This window comes from Saccopteryx leptura, chromosome 3 (assembly GCF_036850995.1).
Source record: "Saccopteryx leptura isolate mSacLep1 chromosome 3, mSacLep1_pri_phased_curated, whole genome shotgun sequence".
In the NCBI taxonomy this organism is placed as follows: domain Eukaryota; kingdom Metazoa; phylum Chordata; class Mammalia; order Chiroptera; family Emballonuridae; genus Saccopteryx; species Saccopteryx leptura.
In genome coordinates this window covers 122433721-122458654 of record NC_089505.1, presented here as the reverse complement: position 1 = coordinate 122458654, position 24934 = coordinate 122433721, and the positions used below count along the sequence as shown (strand labels likewise).

At 41.7% G+C, this 24934-nt stretch overlaps 1 protein-coding gene across 1 annotated transcript in view; it reads right to left on the bottom strand.

Annotated features, from left to right (window-relative positions):
- Window positions 1-1503: 1503 nt before the first annotated feature.
- The window catches only part of LOC136397661 (selection and upkeep of intraepithelial T-cells protein 1-like), a 98423-nt gene continuing 74992 nt past the window's right edge, over window positions 1504-24934 (bottom strand). Inside the window, exons 9-10 of the mRNA XM_066372166.1 lie at window positions 11173-11295; window positions 1504-1582 (exon numbers count right to left, since the gene is read on the bottom strand). Of these exons, the coding sequence (XP_066228263.1) occupies window positions 1566-1582; window positions 11173-11295 (140 nt within the window). The 3' untranslated portion in view covers window positions 1504-1565. The remainder of the gene's footprint in view (window positions 1583-11172; window positions 11296-24934) is intronic.

Below are 24934 nucleotides of genomic sequence, written 5' to 3'. Positions count from 1 at the left end.
CCACTTCCTTTGTCTACTGAGCTGTGTGAAGTAATCTGTTTTGTTTCTGTCAAGAAAATCTCTGGTATAATTTTAATTAGAATAAGTAAAATGTGCTCATTTAAATTTCTTGATTTGTGATTTATGTATATGAACTCTTTGTTTAATGTTTAAATGTTTCTGATTTTAAGGCCTGGTTTAAGTTCTTGTGTCAAAAATTGGAGGTTTCTGGCTTAAAACTAGAGGGCAATCTTTAATGGTGAATTGTCTGAGCTGTAAATTCTCTTTGTTACATATCTTTCCTTGAATCCAAGATCTATAGCTTCAGGGCACTCTGTCAGACTTCTTCCCTGAAGAAATTATTCTCTTCTGTTGGCTTCTTCCCTTTGTCTTGTGTAATAATTAATACCTCTATAGTCAAACATCTTTTATTCTGAGTGCTAGTTCATTATTGTCTGTCTTATCTTTTTTGCTTTTATTGGTGTGCTAATTCCTGGATTTTCCAGGACCATTTCAATTTTGTAAATTGGTGGCCCTTTGCTATTAAATATGGAAGGAGGGCCCAATACACAGAGGACCCCCTTAGGTTATCTCCTGAAGCACTTTCAAGAAGCTTATGGAGACATCCATGGGTATGGAATTAAATAGTCCAAAAGAAGGCTTCACACTCTCTGTGAATCAGAATGGTGCACCTTCGGGGTTGGATGGCCATCAGCCAGGACTTTTAATCTCCGGCTAGTAAGGGCAGTTTGGAACATCATAACTGAGTGTTGGGCAGATAAAATATATTATGCTCACTTTGTTAAAGATAAAACGAGGAGGCCGTCACTCAGGTGATATTAATGTGTGTTGGCTACAGGCAGGCAGAATCCTGTAGCCTGGGGCTTGGTTTTGGGATTAAGCCTTTCCTACCCTTTTTGATGTGGGGTGGTACAATCCAATCATGCCTCAGAGAAGTGACTGTATTAGAGACTTCTCTATTTTGTATATTGGATTAAAGGTTGTGAAGCTACACTATAAAATGAGGGTAGAACGAGAGCTTAGGCTCTTGGTTCCTGAGATTATCATTAGAAGAGAGAGCAGAGGAGAGCAGAAAAAGGCCACGTGGAGGAGGCCAGGAGAAGCAGCCAAGATGGTGGAGTGCTGAGTGAGATGCCAGTTTGTGTAGAGTTTGTATTTGGGATAAGGAAGGAGATGGGGAACTGAGGAGAATAAGTCTGGTGAGCTAGAAACCTTTGATTCTAGGAAACTCGGATAAGTCAGTGGCTTTGTGAGCACTGAATGTGACTGGGTTTTGGAGCCCAGAGTGTATTTTTACTTGCCCGCCGGGTGCAAGGTAGGATTAAAGGCTATGGCCCACCAGTTTTTGGCTCCATGGTTTCTTTACCGACTGTCCGAATCCAATGCGAACCTGCATGGACCGGGCTGCTCTGATGGTGGCTCTGGCCCTGCCTGCTGGCTTTACACTGAGGATCCAGGCCACCCTGATCAGTTTCTATACATTGATCAATGGCTAAATTTAACAATAAATCCAGCACAGTGGCTAAAAGCATGCTTGATACAGAGAGGGTGCCACATCCTCCTAGTCAGGCCAGATTTGAGTCTGAAACAGAATAAAAAAAATAACTATAGTGACAGTACAACACTTCAAGAAACAAACTCTTTTAAGGGCAAGGGGCCCCTAAGAGAGTGAAATATAAAAAGAGGGGAAGAAAAAGATTTGAGAACAAATAGGACTCTGCTAGGAAAGAATCAATGTGCATATTGTAAGGAAGAAGGGCATTGGAAAAATAAATGTTCCATATTACAAGCAGCCAAGGAAAGTGTTTCTCCAGCCTCTGGGGGGAAGGGCTTGCCAGTAAGCGGTTTGGGTGAGAGAAAAGCAGGGCCGGGATGTGCTGTAGGCAGAGCAGTGGAGGAAGGGCTCTGGAGTAAGGTGACAGGGAAAACCAAGGGTGAGGTGGCTGGAGGAAGTATAGAATAGAAACTAATTTCAGATATTCAGATATCCACCTATTGACCAGAAGAAGTTTTGCCCATTTGGAAAATACAGGGTAGGAATAGCATTAAAGATTAGAACTTTGCTTTAGAAAAATCTTAGGAAAAGAAAAAAAATAGGGCCTAGGTAAAAAGGCTTAGAAATTAACAAACCATAGGTGTGGACCTTGCTAGTTATCAGTTCCTTGAAATAAATTGCAACTCCAGGATGAGTGATTGAATCATGAGTAACAGGATTATAGGGATGGGGTTATCAGAGACAAGCCCTCCAGCTGCCTCTCCCCTTCCCCTCCCTAGGACATAGGGGTCGTGTAGGCCCTCCATGGGTTGGGATTAATGGCTTGTTGTCCTCCACTGGTGTGTGAAAAAATATGAGAAAAATATTTTCTATGTTAAAATTGTATATGTTATTTCAAAGGCCTTTAGGTTAATTCTCTTTTTTATTTGCTGTTTCATAGCCCTGTGATGTTGAAATCTTGGTTTGGATATTTAGGAAATATGTAATGATTGTTAATAATGTCTTTTTATGTAATGTTTGGTTTATTATCATTTTTGAAGCAGTATTGTTCAGTGTTAGATCACCAAACTCCAGAGAGACAGATATTACTATTGATTAGCCTAACAGTTTGAATGCTAATGTAGTGAGTTATTCAGCAGTGGAGAGACTCTGGAATCCTACAAGAGATGCCAAACCTGTTTTTTCCTGCAAACTTCTATCCTCTTTTATTTCAACCAGCTAATAATGCTGTTTTGTCTTTCTCCAATCAGTTCCAGATATACAGAAAAAAGTTTATATAAGCAGGTAAGGACTCTCAAGCCCCTCAGCGAGTTCTTCTGAGCATGGATTTTAAGGTCTATAATGACCAAAGGAGAAACAGAAAAGGCAAATAGAGCCCAAAAATAGATCAGGTAAAATACCAGCTCTTGGCATACACCCTTAAAGGAGCTAATGCCCCAAAGGGGCTTCATAGGACTCCATCAGGGCCTTTCTTCAAGAGTGGAAAAGAAAGTCTTTGAGCTAAGGTCTGCCAGGCTTCTCAGCCCCCATCAGGGACATACCTTTGCTATGGGAAAAAGGGACACTGGAAGGTAAGCTTCCCCCTCACTCCTTTAAGAGAGGGTTCAGTCTTTTCCAGCTCTGCTCCAGCCACTTGTGACCTGACCTTGCCCAGCCTACTGAGACTTGCTACTGAAGGCTAAAGGTGTCCTGGGAAGTTGGCCCCATCTCACATCACCATGGACAAACCTAGGGTATTTCTTCTAAGTAGCAGGTAAACTGATCTCATTTCTTGTGAACACAAGGCCACTTACTATGCCTTGCCTGAGTATTCAGGGTGTTTTTTTTTTCTTTTTTTTTTAATTCTATTTATTTAATTTTCTCCTCTGTCCTGTGTGCATACGTTGTTTGTTATTTGCCTCTATTTTAGCAATTTGTGTCTTTCTTTTTTTACAGAGACAGAGAGAGAGAGTCAGAGGGATAGACAAGGACAGACAGACAGGAATGGAGACAGATGAGAAGCATCAATCATTAGTTTTTCGTTGCGCGTTGCGACTTCTTAGTTGTTCATTGATTGCTTTCTCATATGTGCCTTGACCGTGGGCCTTCAGCAGACTGAGTAACCCCTTGCTGGAGCCAGCGACCCTGGTGAGCTTTTGCTCAAGCCAGATGACCCCACGCTCACGCTGACAACCTTCGGGGTCTCAAACCTGGGTCATTCCACATCCCAGTCCAATGCTCTATCCACTGCACCACTGCCTGGTCAGGCTCAGGTTTTATTTATCCCTCAAAGATCTCTGTCATGGGTATTGATAGTTCTATTTTCTGCTGTTTTTTTTTAATGTATAGTGTCTGCTTTATTTCTCTTGTCTCAATGCCCCATGCTTATTTTAGTCTAGGACCTGCTCCTAATTTAGACAAATTTACCTCTGCCACCTAGCATAGTGTATCCCAAGGTTCTCTTCACCACGCCACAGTTGCAGAGCTCCAGGGAAAGGTCCCCTGGGTTCATCCCTCCAGTTTAAAGAAAACGAAAGCTTCATTTTCATACGTGCTGTGGACAGCTTTTCCAGTCTACCTGAATCATTACCAGCTAGAAGCAGTGGTCATTAGAACCTGGACTCTAACTGCAAAGTGTGGAAGTGTGACCACAACTCCAGTGTCTTGTGGACTTTTCCCAAATATATGTGACTCCTGCTCCTTGGGACAGTTCTCAGACTGGAGTGGGGTTGGGTTACATTTACAAATAATGTAAAGCAGTAATAATGTCAACATGGACTTGGTGAAATTACATTAACATGTAAAAGACATTTAAGACTGTAAGAATTTTAGGCCCTGGCCGGTTGGCTCAGCGGTAGAGTGTCAGCCTGGCGTGCAGGAGTCCCGGGTTCGATTCCCAGCCAGGGCACAGGAGAAGTGCCCATCTGCTTCTCCACCCCTCCCCCTCTCCTTCCTCTCTGTCTCTCTCTTCCCCTCCCACAGCCAAGGCTCCATTGGAGCAAAGATGGCCCAGGCACTGGGGATGGCTCTGTGGCCTCTGTCTCAGGTGCTAGAATGGCTCTGGATGCAACAGAGCAAAGCCCCAGAGGGGCAGAACATCGCCCCCTGGTGGGCATGCCAGGTGGATCCCGGTCGGGCGCATGCAGGTGTCTGTCTGACTGCCTCCCCGTTTCCAGCTTCAGAAAAATGAAAAAAAATAAAAAATAAATAATAAATAATAATAAAAAAGACTGTAAGAATTTTATTTTAGATCCTGTTGTATTAGTTAAGATTTTGTTTAATAATCTAATTGGCTTTTATCACTTCATTGTATTAGAACACTTGTTATAGTATCTGTTAGCATTGGCTATTTTAATTTTGTTGTTTATTTTATGTTTTTCCAGTCTGCTTCAGAATCAGAATATAGGAACATAGGAATTCAAATAAGTATGAAGATACTACCTAAAACCAGTGGGGTTTTTAAGAACTTCACTAAAACCCTTGTTAGTAGAGGTTTATTAGGAACCAATCAGAAAAAGATTTTACCAGCAGGAAAGGAATAATTAAAAAGACCAGACTTAGAATCTATTACAGAGGCATAATATCTGAGTGTTTAGTTTATGCCCAAGTAAATACTAAGCAAAGTAAGAAAATTGTGAAAAGAGACAGAGAAAGAGGAACTTTTCCAGGTAAATATTTAGAAACAGACCTTAATGAAATAATTAACAGACAAATAGAAGCTTTTCCTACTGGGAGTGGGGCCACAGTGTCAGTTGTTAGGAAGTTGCTGTGTGGAATTCTTTCCAAATTTAGCTTGCCCATTCTAATGTTAGGCCTGCATTTATGTCCAAAGTCTCACAGCTAGTAGAAAGAGAACCCAATATTAATTAGAAACTAATTTGAAGGTACATTGTGCCCACAGGCCCCAAAGGTTCAAGGCAAATAGAATGCATAAATCAAATTATAAAGGAAATGTAACCACTCCTTCCTTAAGTACTTGCAGGGTCTGCAAATTACTCAGCAGGCTGTTCAAAAGACTGTCCAATAATCACTTGCAGCACTGCCAGGAGATCCAGTACTTCCTTTTCAGCCTGGAGACTCAGTCTGGGTAAAGAAGTACATCACCCAAGGACTGATTCCCACATGGACAGATTCATACACCATGATTCTAATCACTCCCACTACTGCCAAGGTAGAAGGCATGCCTGCCTGGGTCCACCATAGCCGGCTGAAGCCTGCAGTCCCATCAGAGACACCTTTGTGGACAGCGAATACTGACCCCACCAACCCTTGTAAGTTAGCCCTGAGAGGGATGGCATGCCCTGCTCCAACAACAAACCGGAAGCTGGTTGGTCTATGCATGGCTAATACATGAAGAAACTCACTAAGGACTCTTTTTAATTAGACTTTAAGAAAAAAGGGAAACTAGGGTAAAAGAAAAGCCAGCTTAGTTGTCACTAAAGGTTAAGTTTATTAAGAGTTCTGACTAAAAGGAATTGTATAGTAATAAAAGATATAGGGTAGAGCAATACTTTTTGAAAGAGAAAGAAAGAGAGTAAATTGTTGTAAAAGCCAGTTATTTCTGAATAATTAATAAAAATTATAAAAATTAAGGATTGCCTCATGCACCTCATTAAATTAAGTCAAGGATTTGACTTAGGATATAAAACCAGTGGGGAATGTGGTAAGGTGCCAGAAAACTGTAAAACTTACTATTGGCAACACCATTTTAAAAGGAAAAGTCAGGCTTTCTGTTCTGTCCTTTCTTTGGAAAATGGAGGGAGAAGGATATAAAAGTCTTCTGACTTACAAGGACAACTGGGTCATTTGGTTTTAGTTCTCTGAAAGGATTAAGGTTATCTGAAGAGCTTCCTTTCCTTTTCAATAAGAGACAAAATTTACATACCACTCTACACTGATTTTGGCTCTCCCTTCCTTCCTGGAATCCTGAGATTAATGTGTACCTCTAGGCAAAGGAGGAGAGATAGACACTAAAAGGTTTATGAATGTCTTTGATTGTGTTACCTGAAAGTTTTAAACATTTTTTAAATCCCCTAGACAAATGTTATAATCTTGTTCATGACTGTGTCATACTGTCATGCCTCCCCCCCAACCTGTATGTGGTCAGAGGGTATATACCAGCCTCTGAGATGTATTTGGGGCTGCATGATTTGGGTCTGCTATGCCCCAGTCAGTCATATGTGGCCGGCATATTAATAAATCTCCTTCTTTTAATAAAACCTTTCAAAATCATCTAGACTTGGTGTCTCTACATAAAGCCAAGTAAGTGAGGTATGGTACTTTACAACATTTTGGGGTACAGTACTTTACAACAAATTAAAGTTAAGATAGGGGGAGGAGTATATGTCATAGGCCATAATGGTACTCATTGACATTCATAGGACAATGAAGATCAATATAAAAATATATATTTTCGGCCTTGGCCGGTTGGCTCAGTGGTAGAGCGTCAGCCTGGCGTGCAGGAGTCCTGGGTTCGAATCCCAGCCAGGGCACACAGGAGAAGCGCCCATCTGCTTCTCCACCCCTCCCCCTCTCCTTCCTTTCTGTCTCTCTCTTCCCCTCCCGCAGCCGAGGCTCCACTGGAGCAAAGTTGGCCCAGGCACTGAGGATGGCTCCATGGCCTCTGCCTCAGGCGCTAGGATGGCTTTGTGGCTTCTGCCTCTGGTCGCAACAGAGCAATGCCCCAGATGGGCAGAGCATCGCACCCTGGTGGGCATGCCGGATGGATCCCGGTCAGGCGTGTGCGGGAGTCTGTCTGCCTCCCTGTTTCCAACTTCAAAAAAATACAAAAAACAGCCTGACTTGTGGTGGCGCAGTGGATAAAGTGTCGACCTGTGTAAAGCCAGTATCTAAGGCCAGGGTCACCAACACAGCAGCCTCCTGGCCCATGCAGGTTCGCACTGGATTCAGACAGTCGGTAAAGAAACAATGGAGCCACAAACTGGTGGGCCATAGTCTTTAATCCTAGCTTGCACCCGGCGGGCAAGTAAAAATACACACTGGGCTCCAAAACCCACTCACATTCAGTGCTCACAAAGCTACTGACTTATCCGAGTTTCCTAGAATCAAAGGTTTCTAGCTCACCAGCCTTATTCTCCTCAGTTCCCCATCTCCTTCCTTATCCCAGATACAAACTCTGCACAAACTGGCATCTCACTCAGCACTCTGCCATCTTGGCTGCTTCTCCTGGCCACATGGCCTCTTTCTGCTCTCTGCTCTGCTCCCTCTGCTCTCTCATGCTAATCATCCCAGGAACCAAGAGAGCAAACTCCCGTTCTGCCCCCACTTTATATTGTAGCTTCACAACCTCTAATCCAATATACAAAGTAGGGAAGTCCCTAATACAAAGTCACTTCTCTGAGGCATGATTGGATTGTACCACCCTACATCAAAAAGGGTGGGAAAGGCTTAATCCCAAAACCAAGCCCCAGGCTACAAGGATTCTCAACACACAATATCACCTGGGCGACAGCCTCACGTGGGCAGCACCATTTTAACAAAGTGAGCATAATACATTTTATCTGCCCAACAACCTGGAAATGCTGAGGTCGCCGGTTCGGAACCCTGGGCTTGCCTGGTCAAGGTACATATGGGAGTTGATGCTTCCAGCTCCTCCCCACCTTCTCTCTCTGTCTCTCTCTCCCTCTGTCTCTCTCTCTTCCTTTCTCTCTCCTCTGTAAAATGAATAAATAAAATAAAAAATTTAAAAAAAATACAAAAAGCAAACAAACAAACAAACAAAAATATATATATACATATATATATATTTTCTAGACAGAACAGAATTGGAGAAAGAAAAGAACATCCTTGATATTGTTTTTAGAGTTAACTTCTGGAGCAGGAACGAGTATTAACAATATATTTTTTTTAAAGTTACGTATGTTATTCAAAGCAAAGATATTGGCTTAAATATAATATGAGACACAAAAGTTGAGAGCTGCCTACTATAAGCTTGGCAGATAACAGAGTGGAGTCTCTCCCAAGACAGAGTTCAAATCCACATTAGGATAGTTACAATATATTTGTGAAGGAAGTTAAATGATAACTGGGTCATTTGGTTTTAGTTCTCTGAAAGAGAACAGGTGTGGCAGTAAAATGTTAATTCACTTAACACAGCTATGACTCATTTTTTTGACAATCAGAGTCCAAGAAAAGGAAGCCTGATACTTTTGTAATTGCTTGCTTAGATAGAAACAAGCCAGGATAAGACTCATGCTTTCATACTGCTCAAAAAAGAAAACCCTGATTCAAGGGTTTAGGGCATGAGTGGGTATTTGAACACCACCAAATTACAACCAATTTGGAATTTGTCTGATTCTTTTTCAGGCAGAAAGGAAACTCCTGAGCAGTGGCAAGGAGATAAAATGAGCCGTATTGGAATGAGTACAGCCCTTCTCTGGCTCTTACGCTGTTACTTCTGCTCTTTTCTGTTGGCATGTGACTCATGGAATTTGTTCATTATTTGTACTGTATAATACCTCTTGTGCTTTCATTATCTTCTCTAGCAGAAAGCAGAACCTAAATAGTAACCGCTATTGGGGCAAACACATATTTGTCTGGCCTTTCATGCTCTTATCCTGCTTCTCCTTCTGAAAACTTGCCCTGTTTGTATGAGCTTCCCTTTGCAATGGGAGTGATAAAATCCACAGGGTAAGTCTTTATTGAACTTATTGACCTAAGTTATATGGTGCCATTTTAGTTTATGGCCTGAGATTTAACTTAAATTTAAATGGCAGTAGGATCAATCTCACTTATTGAAGTTTAACTCTTTTTGGAGAAAGTTTTTAATACTAAGTGTAAGGTCGGTGGATAATGGGGCATGGTCGCGTGGGGAACTCAGACCCGCCCACTTTGGCTAGGACCACCCACAATCAAGCCCGCCAAAGGAAGCTTCCCAGGAACCATTTGGAAAGAAGCGGTCGTCTGCCAGCCAGTGAAATTTCACCACGTCATAGTAGCTCCACCTCCCTAGAGGGACCCTTTAAATATCTGCCACGCGGTTTAATCTTTGCAACTTCCCTAGCCTCCATGTTTCTTTCCTCGGGGCCAGGGAACCTTGCCGGGCGGGGTGTGCGCTCTGTACTCAATAAAGCCGTTTATTATTCCACACTTTGCGGCTCCGGCCCCGTTCCTTCCTTCTCGGCGGGGAAAAATACCTTACACTAAGAAGTGGCAATTTTCTTAGCCACATCTACATTCATCATTTCCCATGAGAATATTGTTGGTGTAATAAGTGGTTAGTAAATAATGCAAGAATTCAGATTTGGTAACTCTGCCTAAATGTCTTCACTGTTTTCTAGTCTCAGTATCCATAGTGAAAAGAAATACTTACAAAAGAGACTAAAATTTAAGTACCTATGACCCATGTGGTGGGAAAAACCTCTAGAATTAAATATCAAACTTAAAGCAAAATGATACACGTTTCAGTAAGTGGGATTTTTATTCACTGGCCTGGAAGGAGAGAGTATGAAGCTTAGATGTGGTCTCTATTCTTTCTCACTGTATAACCCCAGGTCCTTAAATGAACTACATTGATTTATTAATCACAGACAAGAACGATGATTGAGAAATTAATTAAGAATTGGAGTCTAGGCCAAAGGTGGGATTCAGTCAGTCACACCAGTTTGGCAGAACCGATACCTCATTTTCTGTTGAGTATGTTGTTGTTGAGTATGTTTTAACAACCAAGCCGGTTGCTAAAATGGCACTTGTAATCAGGGTTCTCTCTCAGGTGGGTGCCTGGTCAACAGCCCAATGTGGCAATCACAAATTTACATCCCTTACTCTTTTTTAACATCCATCTGCCCAACAGTGTATTCTAAGCGCCTATTGTAATGCTCATTTCGTCCATAGGTGAGAAAAATTGCAAATGAGAATGTCAACCAAGAAGCAATATGGAAATCTCTTAAATAACAGTTTTATTGTTTTTTTCAGGTATTATTTAATATTTTAAAACTCTTATAACATAATCTAGTTTTGTGGACTTCTTTTATTGTTCTTATAAGCATTAAATAATAAACTACTTTACAGTATATTGTTTTTTATGTTAAAACGGTCATTAGGGCAGAGAACCAGTTGTTAAATTATTTGAATCTCACCACTGGTCTAGGCATTCAAAAGGTATCAAATAAGTCTGCACTGGTTGCTGTAGCTTTTAAGTCATCACATCTGCTCTTTCTTTTTACTGATACTGACTCTTACAGGGGAATTACACATGATATGGATGGTATCTCCATACATGAGCCTTTATTACCAGATCATAAGTTTTAGCTGAAGGAAAAGTGCCATCAAAATGTCAAAAAGAATATTTTTTGTGAATCTGCAGCAAACTTACAACAATTAATTGGTCAACAGCTAAGTATGGTGGGGCTGAAGTCTTTCTCTGTTGCCACTGAGTCTTTAATGTAGATGGTAAAAGCCTTACTCCCACACTTATGTGTTCTTTTATCAGTGAAGAAGGATTTGGGAATTTAGTGGAATAAGCACTTAGCAAGGCATGAGGTAAATTCTAAAATGTCCTCATTCTGCTTGCTGGTGTAGAAAAAAAAATATGGATAACCCAAGATTCCTTTTCCTTTTTCCAGAGCTTATTTGATCCTATAACAGGAGTTTCAGTGTGCAGTTTAAAGACATAGGGATTCAGGTGGAGGTAGAGGAGATAACATCATCAGATCTCCCACCCTCACCATCTCACTTACCTCTCAGGGTATAAAGTAGACCAAAAATGAGTAGGGTGAAAAATATCATCAGTGTAGTCAGGATCACAACCATATCATGCGTCCAAGTACTATAGAATAGGGCTAAGTCATCCAGACCAAAGACTGCAAAAGAGAGAAAAAGATTTAAAAAATAGTACATATTTTAAAATAAAACCAAATAGAGACTGGAAAAGATGAACAGATAAAGAAAACATATCCCACTTAACAAAGGGAAGAGGGCAAGTTCACAAAGGAAAATCTGCCTTCTAGCCCTCATTTAATTTTTTTCCTGAGCCTAATTTGGGATAGCAACTCCAGGCTTTATGATAGGATAAGACTTGATAGTTCATCTGAGCCATGAGGTGCTGAGCCATAAGTGCAAACTGCGAGGCGTCTACTCATGTATCCACAGGTAACTGAGAACACGCTCTCACGTGCTTTCATACCCTTGGTTAGGAGCTGGAGAGGCAGAATGGTTTAGAAAGGTTATAGAGATAATAGATTGGACTTCTGAGAATTTGAATAAAACAAAATTGTTTGTAATTTCAGCTCAGAGGTAGAAAAGAAAACTTGAATATGCAATGTGCACTGGATATAATCATGATATTGAAGGCACTCAAGTTCAATCCACTTAAGTAACAAATGGACAGACTAAGATAAAAAAGCTATGATTACTAAATTCAAATCTTTCAAATGCAGTCCTTGTGACAAGACCCTATAAGGACCTATACAGAGGTTAGAGATTGTAGTTTGCATTTCATTAATGCCAAACATTACCACTAAAATATAAGCTGCAGAAGGTCAGGATATTTTTTTGCTCAATCCCAGTATTTAAAAAATGTGCCTAGCACATGTAGATTAGGCCCTTATTAAATATCTGTGAAATGAATTAGAGTTGTAAAGACCACAGTAAGCAGAAATCAGAAATAGTTGCTAAACCATTTTAGGTTATGAGACAGAATATTATAAAATACACATATATTTTTCAAAAATTGAAAAAGACAAGTTGAAAATATTTGCAGGACAGAAAATGATTTTAAAAAATAACATGAGAAAAAAATAACATGAGACATAGTATGTTTGAAAAATTCTGATATGCAAGAAAGAATAAATATAAAAAATTGTAAATATATGGATAAATATAAATAGATAATGCTATGTAAAACAATTATAATAACCCTTAAGAGGCTTCAAGATCATACAATTAAAATCTTCAATGCCTATACTAGTAACTCAACAGAGAAAAATTGTAAAGGTGCTCCAACGTACTTGTTTTATTTCCTGAGAGTATTTAAGGTATTGATTCACTTTGTACTTAATAAATTATGCTTAGACTTGAATGTTCCTCTTGCAAAAAGTGCATGATAAGATTTAAATCTTTTAATCTATCCTTCTGGAAATAATTCTACTTAAACATATTATCCCTTTTGCTTATTGATGATTCAAATTTCTAACATTATCTTGTGCTTATTTGACCAATCTCTTCTATCTATATATTTCCATTCTTCCTTCCTTTAAATTCAATCATTAAATCTAATCATTTCATCTGTTTTCATAATTGAGTAAATTCTGTTGTTTATAAGCTACCCAATCTGTGGCTTTTGTTATAGCACCCTGCATGGACTAAGACATCCACTTAGTCTTTCTATGTCTGCTGTTGTTTACAAGGCCAAGTGATAATACAACATAAAGAGAAATAGCCAACTGGGTTTTTTGTTTTTGTTTTGAAAGAGAGAGAGAGAGAAAAGGAGAGAGATGAGAAGCATCAACTCATCATATTTGCATTATTTTGGATTTCTTGGGTTGTTTCTCATACATGCCTCGACTGCAGGGGTCAAACCAGCCTAGTGACTCTTAGGTTTCATCTCTTCAACCCTGCCAGTAAGTCTGTTTCAGGGCTCGCAGCAGATGACCAGCCACAAAGGAATGTCTGATGTCACAATCCGAGAAGTCTTGGCAGACTTCCATAAAAGACAATCCTTTGTCCAGCAGCCAATTAAATGCTCCATGACCCTTCCTACCCCCCCCCCAAAAGCCCCCTTAAAACCCAGGTCCCAGGCTATGCTTAGCACGTGACTCTCCCTTGCAAGTCAGCCTGGCAGGGTTCCTTTCTTCCTTTTAATAAAGCCTGTAACTCTGGTCTTTTCAGACTACCGTGGATTCTAACATTTGGTGCTGAAACCTGGGACAGGGTACCAGATGCCTGGACGATCCTCTTCACCAGCCAAACTACTACCAGGGAAGCAGTGGGCAGCGGCAGCTCATGCCAGGCTAACTCCCTGATTCTGTTTGGCTGTGTGAACGTAGGTTGATTGGCCAGTGATCTGATCCTGTCTCGAACCCCTGCTGGACCAGAAGGTAAGGAATTTCTGCTCTTTCCCATCTCTGGTAGGCCTCTATTTGTCTCTCACTCTCACTCTTTCTCTTCTCAGGGTCGCTAATTGGGAAGTCTCTATTCCAGGCAGCCTGAAACATGGACTTTCCTGAAAGTCTAGGTGCCTAGCCAGGTTGCTCCATTTTTTTCTTTGTTTGTTTTTTGTTTTGTTTTTTTTATTCATGTTAGGAAGAAGAGAGAGAGAGAGAAGGGGGGAGGAGCAGGAAGCATCAACTCCCATATGTGCCTTGACCAGGCAAGCCCAGGGTTTTGAACCGACGACCTCAGCATTTCCAGGTCGACGCTTTATCCACTGCGCCACCACAGGTCAGGCGCTCCATTCTCTTTTGAAAGCAAGGTTCCCAGTGATAATCAGCCTTCTCATTTTCCACATTCAGTATAAAGAATAGTTGAAAGAGTCAGAGGACTCTTTCTCTATTCTCTGTCCACATGGGCTCCTCCCAGTCCCGATCCTCAGAGACCACTGGCCCAAAAATGGAACTTTTGATATTAACATTCTCCAGGATCTAGATAATTTCTGCCACTGGACTCAGAAATTCCTCACATGCAGGCTTTCTTCTCCCTTCACTCCTGTCCTTAATCTCTATGCCACCTGTTCTACACGCAGGCCGTTTTTGGCCAGAGAAACCTCACCTAAAATCTCCACTCCTAATCTTTCCTTCTTTGCAGACCCCCAATTCTCTCCCCCTCCTGCTTGACCTCTGGGGGCGCCCCTCCCCTGGGACCCCTCTCTGGTCCCTCTGCAAATCTCTTTCACTTGAGTCTCTTCCCTCCAGAAACTCCCCTCTCTTCACAGAATCCTGTTTCTCATTCACTTGCAAATACCATTCTCTCTTTCTCCTCCCCTGCTTGCCAAGGGCCCCTCCCTTCTCCACTGTGTTCTTAAACCCCTCCTCCCTCCTGACAGATGGGTGGCTCTATTTTTTCTTCTTCTTTGACCCATTCTTCCCTCCTTAGAAGCTGTGGCTCTGGTGGCAGTGCCTGTCTCTTCCCCCTCCCCACCGGCTTTGGCTGTGTCTCTCCCCTCCCCACCAGCTTCAGCCATCCCTTTATCCATCCTTCCCCCTCCTCAGAGACTGCAACTGTGCCTTCCACTCCCCCTCATTCCCTCCCCTCTCCTCAGAGCTCTAATCTTTTTAACTCCTCTGACCATGGTGCACCACCACCAGCACTTCAAACTCCTCTTCCTCCTCCTACAGATTCTGACCCTTCTTTCCATCTAGCTGTTCATGTTGTCCATCCATATGCTTCTTCTCTTCCTCTCCTCTATGCTGACAACTCCCTACTATCTCTATTTATATGTAAAATCTTTATTTAATGTGTAACTGTGTCTGTTTCTAAGGCCTTAAACCAATAATTACCTGCCTCTTAAATCAAGGCTTACTCATCCCACAAACTCTCCCTGCAATACCCCCATCCTTTCTGTTCAAAAACCTTCAGGGGCTTATCACCTCATACAAAACTTACACCTAATCAATGAGGCAGTAGTTCCCCTCCATTCAGTAGTCCCTAATCTCTACACATTATTGTCACACATTCCCTCAGACACCACTCACTTCATGGTCCTAGACCTCAAGAATGCCTTCTTTACCATTCCTCTACACCCTGACTCTTACTTTCTGATTACCTTTTCTTGGACTGACCCAGACACTAATGCAGCCCAGCAACTTACATGGACTGTCCTACCCTAGGGGTTCAAAAACAACCCACACCTGTTTCTAGCTCAGAATTTAGCAGCATGCAATCTCAAAACTAGTACTCTCTTACAATATGTAAATAACCTACTCCTCTGCAGCCCCTCCCTACCTGTCTCAAGGAGACACACCGCCACCCTTCTTAACTTCCTCACCATGAAGGGATATTGTATCTTCTCTGCTAAGGCTCAACTTCAGTCTTAGTCCATAGTCTATCTGGGCATCACTTAACCCCCACCACCTGAAGTCTCACCCTAAATCTAACTCAGACCCTCCGCAGTCTCCAACCACTTATCACCACAAATCAAATCCTTTCTTTCCTCAGTCTAATAGGTTTCTTTAGACACTGGATTCCCAATTTTACTCTCTTAGTCAAGCCCCTCAGTGAGATCTTCTGAGCATGGCTTTTAAGGTCTATAATGGCCAAGGGAATAACAGAAAAGACAAATAAGGCCCAAAAGAGGTCAGGAAATACCAGCTTTTGGCATATGCTCTTAAAGGCTGTAGCACCCTAAAGGGCTTCATAGAATTCCATCAGGGCCCTGCTTCAAGAGTGGAAAGAAAGGTCATTGAACTGAAGCCTGTCAGGCTTCCCAACCCCACCAGGGACACATCTTTGTGCTGGAAAGAGGGACACAAGAAGGTAAGCTGCCCCCTTGCTCCATGGAGGGAAGGTTCAGTCTCTTCTAACCCTGCTCCAGCTACCTGTGACCTGACCTTGCCCAGCATGCTGGGAATTGCCACTGAAGGCCCAAGGACATTGTTCACAAACCTAAGGTATTTCTTCCAAATAGCAGATAAACTGATCTCATTTCTTGTAAACACAAGGACCATCTACTATGGCTTGCCTGAATATTTGAGTTTTATTTATCCCTCAAAGGTCTCTACTGTGGGTATTGACAGTGTGATTTTGTTGCTTTATTTAATGTATAGTGACTTCCTTATTTCTCTTGTCTCAATGCCCCATGCCTATTGTAGGCTGGGACCTGCTGCTAATTCCAGCTAGAAGCAGTGGTCACTCACTAGGACTTAAACTCTAGCTACAAAGTGTAGAAGTGTAACCACCCTTTCCCTAAGTACTTACAGATTACTCAATAAACTGTTCAAAAACTGTCCAAGAAGTGCTTTCAGCATTACATCACCCAAGGAATGACTTTCATGTGGACAAGTCCACACACCACAATCCTGACAACTCCCACTGCTGCTAAAGTAGAAAAACATCATGCCTTACTTCAACCACAAACAGGGAGCTGGTTGGTCTATGTATGGCAAATATATGAAGAAACTAAGGACTCTTTTAATTAAACTTTGGGAAGTGAAAAACTAGGGTAAAAAAATCAACTTAATTATCACTAAATGTTAAAAATTTTTTAAATCAAGAGTTCTGAATAGAAAGAAATTGTATGGTTTTGATAATAGAAAGTATAAGGTATGGAAATACTTTTGGGAAAAAAAAAAACCAGGAAAAAACAAGTAGTTATAAAAGCCAGTTATTTCTGAATAAGAAAGTTTATGAAAGTTGAGGGTTTAAGTAAGTTGTAGGTTTGTGCAGGTTGTAGGAGATTTGTACAGAGAAAAAGAATTTAAACAGTCAGAAAATTAGTTTTCAAAGAATGTTTAATTAGTCACCCTAGCTAACAATCCTCTATTCTCCCCACTTATTGGGGTGGCTCTTTCCTCCACCCTGATTATCTGGAGCTCAGAAACAGAGAAACAAAACCAACCCCTTGTTCATCAATTCTCTATCCACCTCTCATCTTGTATCATCCAATCAGGGACTTTTTACTTGTGTGGGACCAACAGCTACATGTGTCTCCCTACTAATTGGACAGAAACCTGTACCCTAATCTATCTCACCCCAAATATCAACCTAATCCCACTCCATGAGCCTCTTTTAGTTCCTAGTACACTACCCATCAATCTAAAGACCATAAAAGCTACACAGGTAATTCCTCTACTTTTTGTTTTAAAAATCTCTATAAAAATAGGTCTAGGGGTAGGAGGACTGGCCACTGCCCTGTCTTATTCCCTCTCTCTCTCTCTCTCTCTTTCTCTCTGAAGCCCAGTGAATTCGTAAAACACAAACCGAGTCATGGAATCAGTGGTTGCGCACAAACTGGGTGTCTTGACTATTGCCTTTCATTGGCCGACTCACTCTCCTATTTATTTTTCTAACTTTTGGACCCTACCTCTTACGTTTGTTCACTAGTTTCTTACATAACCACATGCAGACCTTCGCCAATCAGAAAACTGGAAAAAATCTATCTAACCGTACACACCAACCCTGAAATCTGCCCTCGCAAAACAAAAAAATCTGGAACCCTATAAATACACCCCTACCTGACAAGAAGCCATTACTGCATCTCTCTACCCCTCACTGAGAGTAATCCTTAGAGAAGCCATAACCCTTCACTGCCCCTACTCGGCAGGAAGAAGTTACAGAAGATAATGACTTCCATCCCTTTTCCTTGAGGCCTCTCTAGGAACCTCTCTCTCTCTCTCTCTCTCTCTCTATATATATATATATATATATATATATAAAATAGTCAGGAATCTTAGGTTTCATTTCTTTAACCCTGCCAGTAAGTCTGTTTCAGGCTTTGCAGGAGATGACAAACCACAAAGGAATGTCTGATGTCACAAGCCAAAAAGTCCTGGAAAAATTCCATAAAAGACCCTCCTTGGACCAGCAGCCAATGGGCCAATGCCCACGACCCACCTCACTCCCTCTCCCAAAAACCCTTAAAACCTAGACCCAGGCTGTTCTTGGCATACAACTCCCCTTGCAAGTCAGCCCAGCAGGGTTCCTTTCTTCCTTTCAATAAAGCCTGCTACTCTGGTCTTTTCAGACTCCCATGGATTCCAATAGTGACCCCTTGTTCAAGTCAGCAGCCTTGAGGTCAAGCCAGTAACCATGGGATCATGTTGAGCTGGATGAGCCTGCGCTCAAGCCAGCAACCTGAGGGTTTCAAACCTGGGACCTCATTGTCCCAGGTTGACACTCTATCCACTGTGCCACCACTGGTCAGGCTTCAACTAGGGTTTTTAAAGAACTTAAGTCACAAAGAATATTCGAATAGATTTACAGGAGAGGGGAGGGGTGGAGAAGCAAATGGGCGCTTCTCCTATGTGCCCTGGCCGGGAATCGAACCCGGGTCCCCCGCACGCCAGGTCGACGCTCTACCACTGAGCCAACGGGCCAGGGCCCTTTCAGTTCATTTTTTATAAGATTTGAGGAGTGGGTTTTTAACTGGAGATGCAAGTATATACCCTTGACTTTGTTTGGGGCCAATTCAGAAGTATGTAATAAATTTGAAAAAGCCTAAGCAAATAAGAAAGTGATTCTTTTCCTTACTTAGGCATTGTCCTATATAAATACTTCCCAGTAACTACAAATGAATGAAAGGTATTGCTAAATTTTCTTACATGCTATCATAACATGGTGTAGTATAACATACTTGTAAATAGCATCTAAAGATACAGTCAAAGGGTAAAATGAGCCTGACCAGGCAGTGGTGCAGTGAATAGAGCATTGGACTGAGACCCAGGTTCAAAACCCCAAGGTTCAAAACCCCAAGGTCGCCGGCTTGAGCATAAATTCATCTGGTTTGAGCACAGCTCACCAGCTTGAGCCCACAGCTGCTGGCTTGAGCAGGGATCACTTGGTCTGCTGTAGCCCCCTGGTCAAGGCACATGTGAGAAAGCAATCAATGAACAATTAAGGTGCCACAATGAAGAATTGATGCTTCTCATCTCTCTTCCTTTCTGTCTCTCTGTCCCTATCTCTCTCTCTCTCTCTCTCTTTGTGTCACACACACACACACAAAGAGGGTAAAATGATAGCTTTCAATACTGTTGAAACTCAATAGGAAATAAAATAAGTAAAATTATGCTTTCAGATTTTTTCATTAATTTTTCAAAGAAGATCTATAATTCAAAAATGCTTTTAAAATATATTTTATTTATTCATTTTAGAGAGGAGAATGAGAGAGAGAGAGAGAGAGAGGAACAGGAAGTATCAACTCCCACATGTGCCTTGACCAGACAAGTGCAGGGTTTCAAACCGGCGACCTCAGCATTCCAGGTCCAGGCTTTATCCACTACACCACCACAGGTCAGGCCAAAAATGCTTTTGAATCATGGCTTTAGAGCCAACTTATAGGTGATATCAGTAACTGTGTTTTGCAAATGACGTCTGGACTTGATAATTTTGAATGAAATGATCATAAGACCTGAAGAAATGTACCTTTTCCCTTGGTGCATGAGCAACTGCCATGAGTGATGGCAGAAGTTCAACCATCAGTACAGCCTAAAACTCCAGACATCAAACAGTTCAGGAAACAGAATCTGAAGACTCTGATATGTGTCCTAAACCCTACTCTTCCTATTGCTGCTACAAAGATCACCCAGTTTTATCAAAATAACTTTTAGTAAATGGCACTAGCCAGAAAAGACATGACTGAAAAATGTAGTCCTCCAGGCCTCTAGGAACTACCAATGTCACATGAAAAAACATGCTCAAGACACAAACTATTGTCAAGAGAAGAGGGAGAGGCATTCAAGGGAGACAAAAATCTCTTCAGTCCCTTTCTCACACAGCTTTTATTGATCATAAGCAGAAAACTTTTTATAAGAACAAAGGTAACAGGATTACAGAAAAGGGAGATGAGGCAGTAAGGGGAAAGAATGACTAATGGACTTGTGTGTGTGTGCGTGTGCGTGCGTCTGTGCATGTGTGTGTGTGTGTGTGTGTTTTTGAAATTAGAAGTGGGGAGTCAGTCAGACAGATTCCCGCATGTGCCTGACTGGGATCCAGCCAGCATGTTCACCAGGGGGTGATGCTCTGCCCATCTAGGGCATTGCTCCACTGCAACAGGAGCCATTCTAGTGCCTGAGGCAGAGGTCATGGAGCCATCCTCCACACCCGAGCCAACTTTGCTCCAATGGAGACTTGGCTGCAGGAGGGGAAGAGAGGGAGAGAGAGGAAGAAGAGGGGGAATGGTGGAGAAACAGATGGGCACTTTTCCTGTGTGCCCTGACTGGGAATCGAACCCAGGACTTCCATACACTGGGCTGATGCTCTACCATTGAACCAACCAGCCAGGGCTGGACTTCTTGCTGAGATGAAAAAAGGGCTAGTTTCTGGTCAGTACATTCTTTTTTTTTTTTTTTGCTAATTAACAAGCACAAAGCAAGTGGCAATTTTTACCTCTAGGCCAACTTCCTAAAGCCTATTCACATGTATTCTTTTGTGTTTGCACAAAGGTCACTCACTCACAGTTTCTTAATATTTGCATCCAAGAGCACATTTGTTGTAAGGTACCAAAAAGCTGAAAAATTAATATTGATATTCTAAGAGGAAAAGTTAGGCTTTCCTGTCTTATCCTTCCTGTGCAGAGGGGAGGGAGAAGAATGTAGAAATTTCTAGCTTGCAAGAACAATGAGTAATCTAGTTTTAAATCTAAAATAAAGGTTAACCGAGAAACTTCTTATCTTTCAATGGGAGACAGAATTTACATACCACCTTACATTGATAGAGGTATCTCCCCCTTCCTGGAATCCTGAGAGTAACATATCCCTAGGCTAGTGAGGAAAGATGAACCCTAAAAGATTTGTAAACATCTTTGACTGTGTCACCTTGAAAGTCTTAATGTTTCCATATATCCCCTAAACAAATGTCAGCTTGTGCCATGATGTCATACTCTCCCCCACCTATGTGTGATCAAGGGTATATAAACAGCCCCTAAAATATTTTTGGCTTGCACATGATTTTGGCTTCCAGAGTGCCCCATGTAAGCTATATGCAGCCAGCATATTTAATAAATCTCCTTTAATAAAACTCTTCAAAATTCATCTGGACTTAGTGTCTCTAGGTAAACCCATGGAATTGAGGTACGAGTACTTTACAACATTTGGCACCCAACGTGGGGTTGTGGTGTTTAGCATCACCGGGTAGAGACACCCCAAATTGATGAACTCTCTGGGGTTGTGGTGTTTAGCATCACCGGGTAGAGACACCCCAAATTGATGAACTCTCCTGACCCGCTTGAATCTCGAGGAGAGGCACCACCTGAGACATTTCAGGGCTCCTGATTTTCCTGTGGGTCCAGACAGTTCTCCAGTAGACACCTCCAGGTTCCCAAATTTGACAATTTGGACAATTTGGCAGAGAAATCAAGGAAGTAGGTAAATTTAGAAACTCTTCTTGCTTTACTAAATTCTGGTTTTCCTCTGAATTCTTGCTTTTACTTTTCTGTTTGGGACTGGTACTGGTCAACTTTGTTTGTGACTACGATGTAGGTATGGTAGATTTATGACTTTACTAATTTGTAACTCCAGAGTGTAACTAAGGCAGATCTCCTGCTTTGCTGATTTGGAACTCTGGAAACTTGTACGAAGGGTCAATCTTAGATTTGTGGCCAATCTTAGATTTGTGGCTTTGCTAATTTGCAACTCCAGTCTGTAGGTAAAGTAAATCTTTTGTTTTGCTGATTTGAAACTCTGGAAACTTGTAGGTAAAAGCAAACCCTTTTGCTTTACTAATTTGTAACTCCAGTAGTGTGTAAGTGGAACAAAACTTCGGCTTTGCTGATTTGCAACTCCAGTGTATGTAGGGCCAACTACTTTGCTGTTTGAAACTAGTCTATCTGGATCAGGGACTCTCCAAAGACTGAGACATTAGTAGGAAGTCTATTGGTCCTACCTTAGGATTATCTGGGAGGCATCTAGTTGTGCTCTCAGAGAAGCCTGAGGGGGGACACTTGGTGGTGCCACATTTGGTGGTGTTGTCAGGAAGAAATCTGAGTAGAAACTGAGTTGATACTGAGCTGATCAGTTCCGTCTCAGGACTTTCTGGGACACCTTTGTATTTGTCGAGATCTCAGTCTTTGTTTTTAATGTGTCTGTTTAGAAACCCCTGGTTTAAAGGAATCTCTGCTGCCATAGCCTGCATGCACCTGAGAGGCCACAAGGGGGAGCCCTTCTCTTGTCCATGAGCTTTGTCTTTGTCAAAATTATCTGATATTATTTTAATTGAAATAAAGTGTGCTCATTTGTTTGTGTGTATGTCTTTGTTTATTGTCTAAATGTGTCTGTTTTTAAGGCCTAGCTTGAGTTTTGTGTCAAAATTGGAAGTTTCTGACTAAAAAGCAATCTTAAATGGTGATTTGTGCATACTGCAGATTTTTTTTTGTTCCTTTGAGAAATCTCTTGTGACATTTCATGGTTTGGACCCCTCTCCCCTGCTCCACTACATATCTCCTCTTGGATTCAGGATCTCTGGCTTCAAGGGGCCCTGTTAGATTTTTCCCCTGAAGAAATTATTCTCTTCTTTTGGCTTCTTCCCCTTGTCTTGTGTAATAATTAATATGTCTATAGTCAAACACCTTTTTTTGTTTGTTTTTTTGTTTTGTATTTTTCTGAAGCTGGAAATGGGGAGAGACAGTCAGACAGACTCCCGCATGCACCCAACCAGGATCCACCCAGCACGCCCTCCAGGGCGCGATGCTCTGCCCCTCCGGGGTATCGCTCTGCCATGACCAGAGCCACTCTAGCGCCTGGGGCAGAGGCCAAGGAGCCATCCCCAGCACCCGGGCCATCTTTGCTCCAATGGAGCCTTGGCTGCAGGAGGGGAAGAGAGAGACAGAGAGGAAGGAGGGGGGTGGAGAAGCAAATGAGTGCTTCTCCTATGTGCCCTGGCCAGGAATTGAACCCAGGTCCCCCGCACGCCAGGCCAACGCTCTACCGCTGAGCCAACCGGCCAGGGCCAAACACCTTTTTATTCTGGGTACTAGTTAATTATCTGCCTTATCTTTCTTGTTTTTATTAGTGCACTAATTTCTGGATTTTCCTGAAGTAGTTTTAACTTTGTAATTGGTGGCCTTAGTTATTAAATATGGGAAGAAAATCAATAGAGAAAAATAAGGACTGAATTGGAGTGGCTTTCCCCTCCACTAGACCTAAATGCGGTTACAACTCCCAGGAGGGAAAAGCCTCGTAGGACACTTTTCACCGGTATCTCTTAGAGAGACTTAAGGCTGCAGCCCGAAAGCCCACCAACCTCTCAAAGGTTGCTGGAATTATCCAGGATCCACAGGAATCCCCTGCCGCATTTTTTGAATGCCTTTGTGAAGCATACCGGGTCTATACCCACGTAGGCCCAGATGCTACAGAAAACAGCGTGGCTATTAATTTGGCTTTTGTGACTCAGACAGCCCCAGATATTAAAAGAAACTTCAAAAGCTAGAAGGGTTTGAGGGCATGAGTAAGTCCACATAAGTTAATTTCAAAAGCTTGGAAAGTTTTTCATAATAGGGAGACAATTGAGGTAAAACAGGATAAAAGAATAGCTAAAGTAGTAGTAGAAGTGCTCCTAGAGATGAACTCTTTTAAGCATAAGGGGCCCTCAAGGGAGAAAAATAAAGAAGGGGAGGAAAGAAGTGATTCGAGAGGAACTAGGGCTCTATTGGGAGGAAATCAATGTGCTTATTGCAAAAACGAAGGACATTGGAAAATAAAATGTCCCAGGTTACAAGCAGCAAAGGCAAGTTCTAAGGTCCTAAATCTTGAGGACTGAAGGGGCCAAGGTTTTTTCCGTTGAACCCCCAGGAGCCTAGTAACAGCAGAAATAGGAGAGACCCACTGCATTAGCCATAATAGTAAAAGCTGTAAAATAATTTTCAGGGAATTGTGGGAAAAATTGAAAACTCTTATAAGCTAAAGCAACTCACTATTGAGAAAGTAATTTTGAGTAAATTGTATTTAACTGCTCAAAACAAGGCAGTTAGTTACAGGTAATAAATTGGATTATACAAGACAAACGGCAGGAAAAAAAAAAAAAGGCAAAAGTGGCAGATTCCACTCCCAGTCCTTGGAGTCTGCTTCCCCTTAAGCATCCCGCCCCTCATGTTGACTTAATAGTGTAAATTACTGTGGGTCAAAAGAGTTAGTATCTCTTTGCCGGCTGGGTAGTTTGTGCCAAAAATCCCTTATTGTGTAAAAAGTATTTTCCATTTTAGAAATGTATATATGTTCTTTCAAAGTCCTTTTGCTAATTCTTATTTATTATTTTATAGCCCTGTAATATTGAAATCTTGATTTAAATATTAGGAATTGTTAATAATGTCTTTCTATGTAATGTTTAATTTATTATCATTTTGAAACAATATTGTTCAATGCTAAGTAATATAAGAAAAGGAGTCATATCCTGGAACTCCTGCAAATCTATCTTTATCATGCTCTTTGTTTAAAAATTATTTTGAATGCTAATGTACTGAGTAATTCATCAGTGGAGAGATTCTGGAATCCTAAAGGAGACACCAAACCTGTTTCTCCTACAAGCTTTTACCCTCTTTTATTTAATCCAGCTAATAACTCTGCTTTTGTCTTTTTCCAATAGTTTATATAGACAGGAAAGGACCCTTAAGCCCCTCAGCAAGATGTTCTGAGCATGCCTTTTAAGGTCTATAATGACCAAAATAGAAAGAAAAGGCAAATAGAGCCCAAAAGAGACCAGCTTTTGGCATACACTGTTAAAGGCTCCAGTGCCCCGAAGGGGCTTCATAGGATTCCATCAGGGCCCTGCTTCAAGAATGGAAAGAAAGGTCATTGAGCTAAAGCCTGCCAGGCTTCTCTGCCCGCACCAGGGGACATGCCTTTGCTGTGGGAAAAAGAA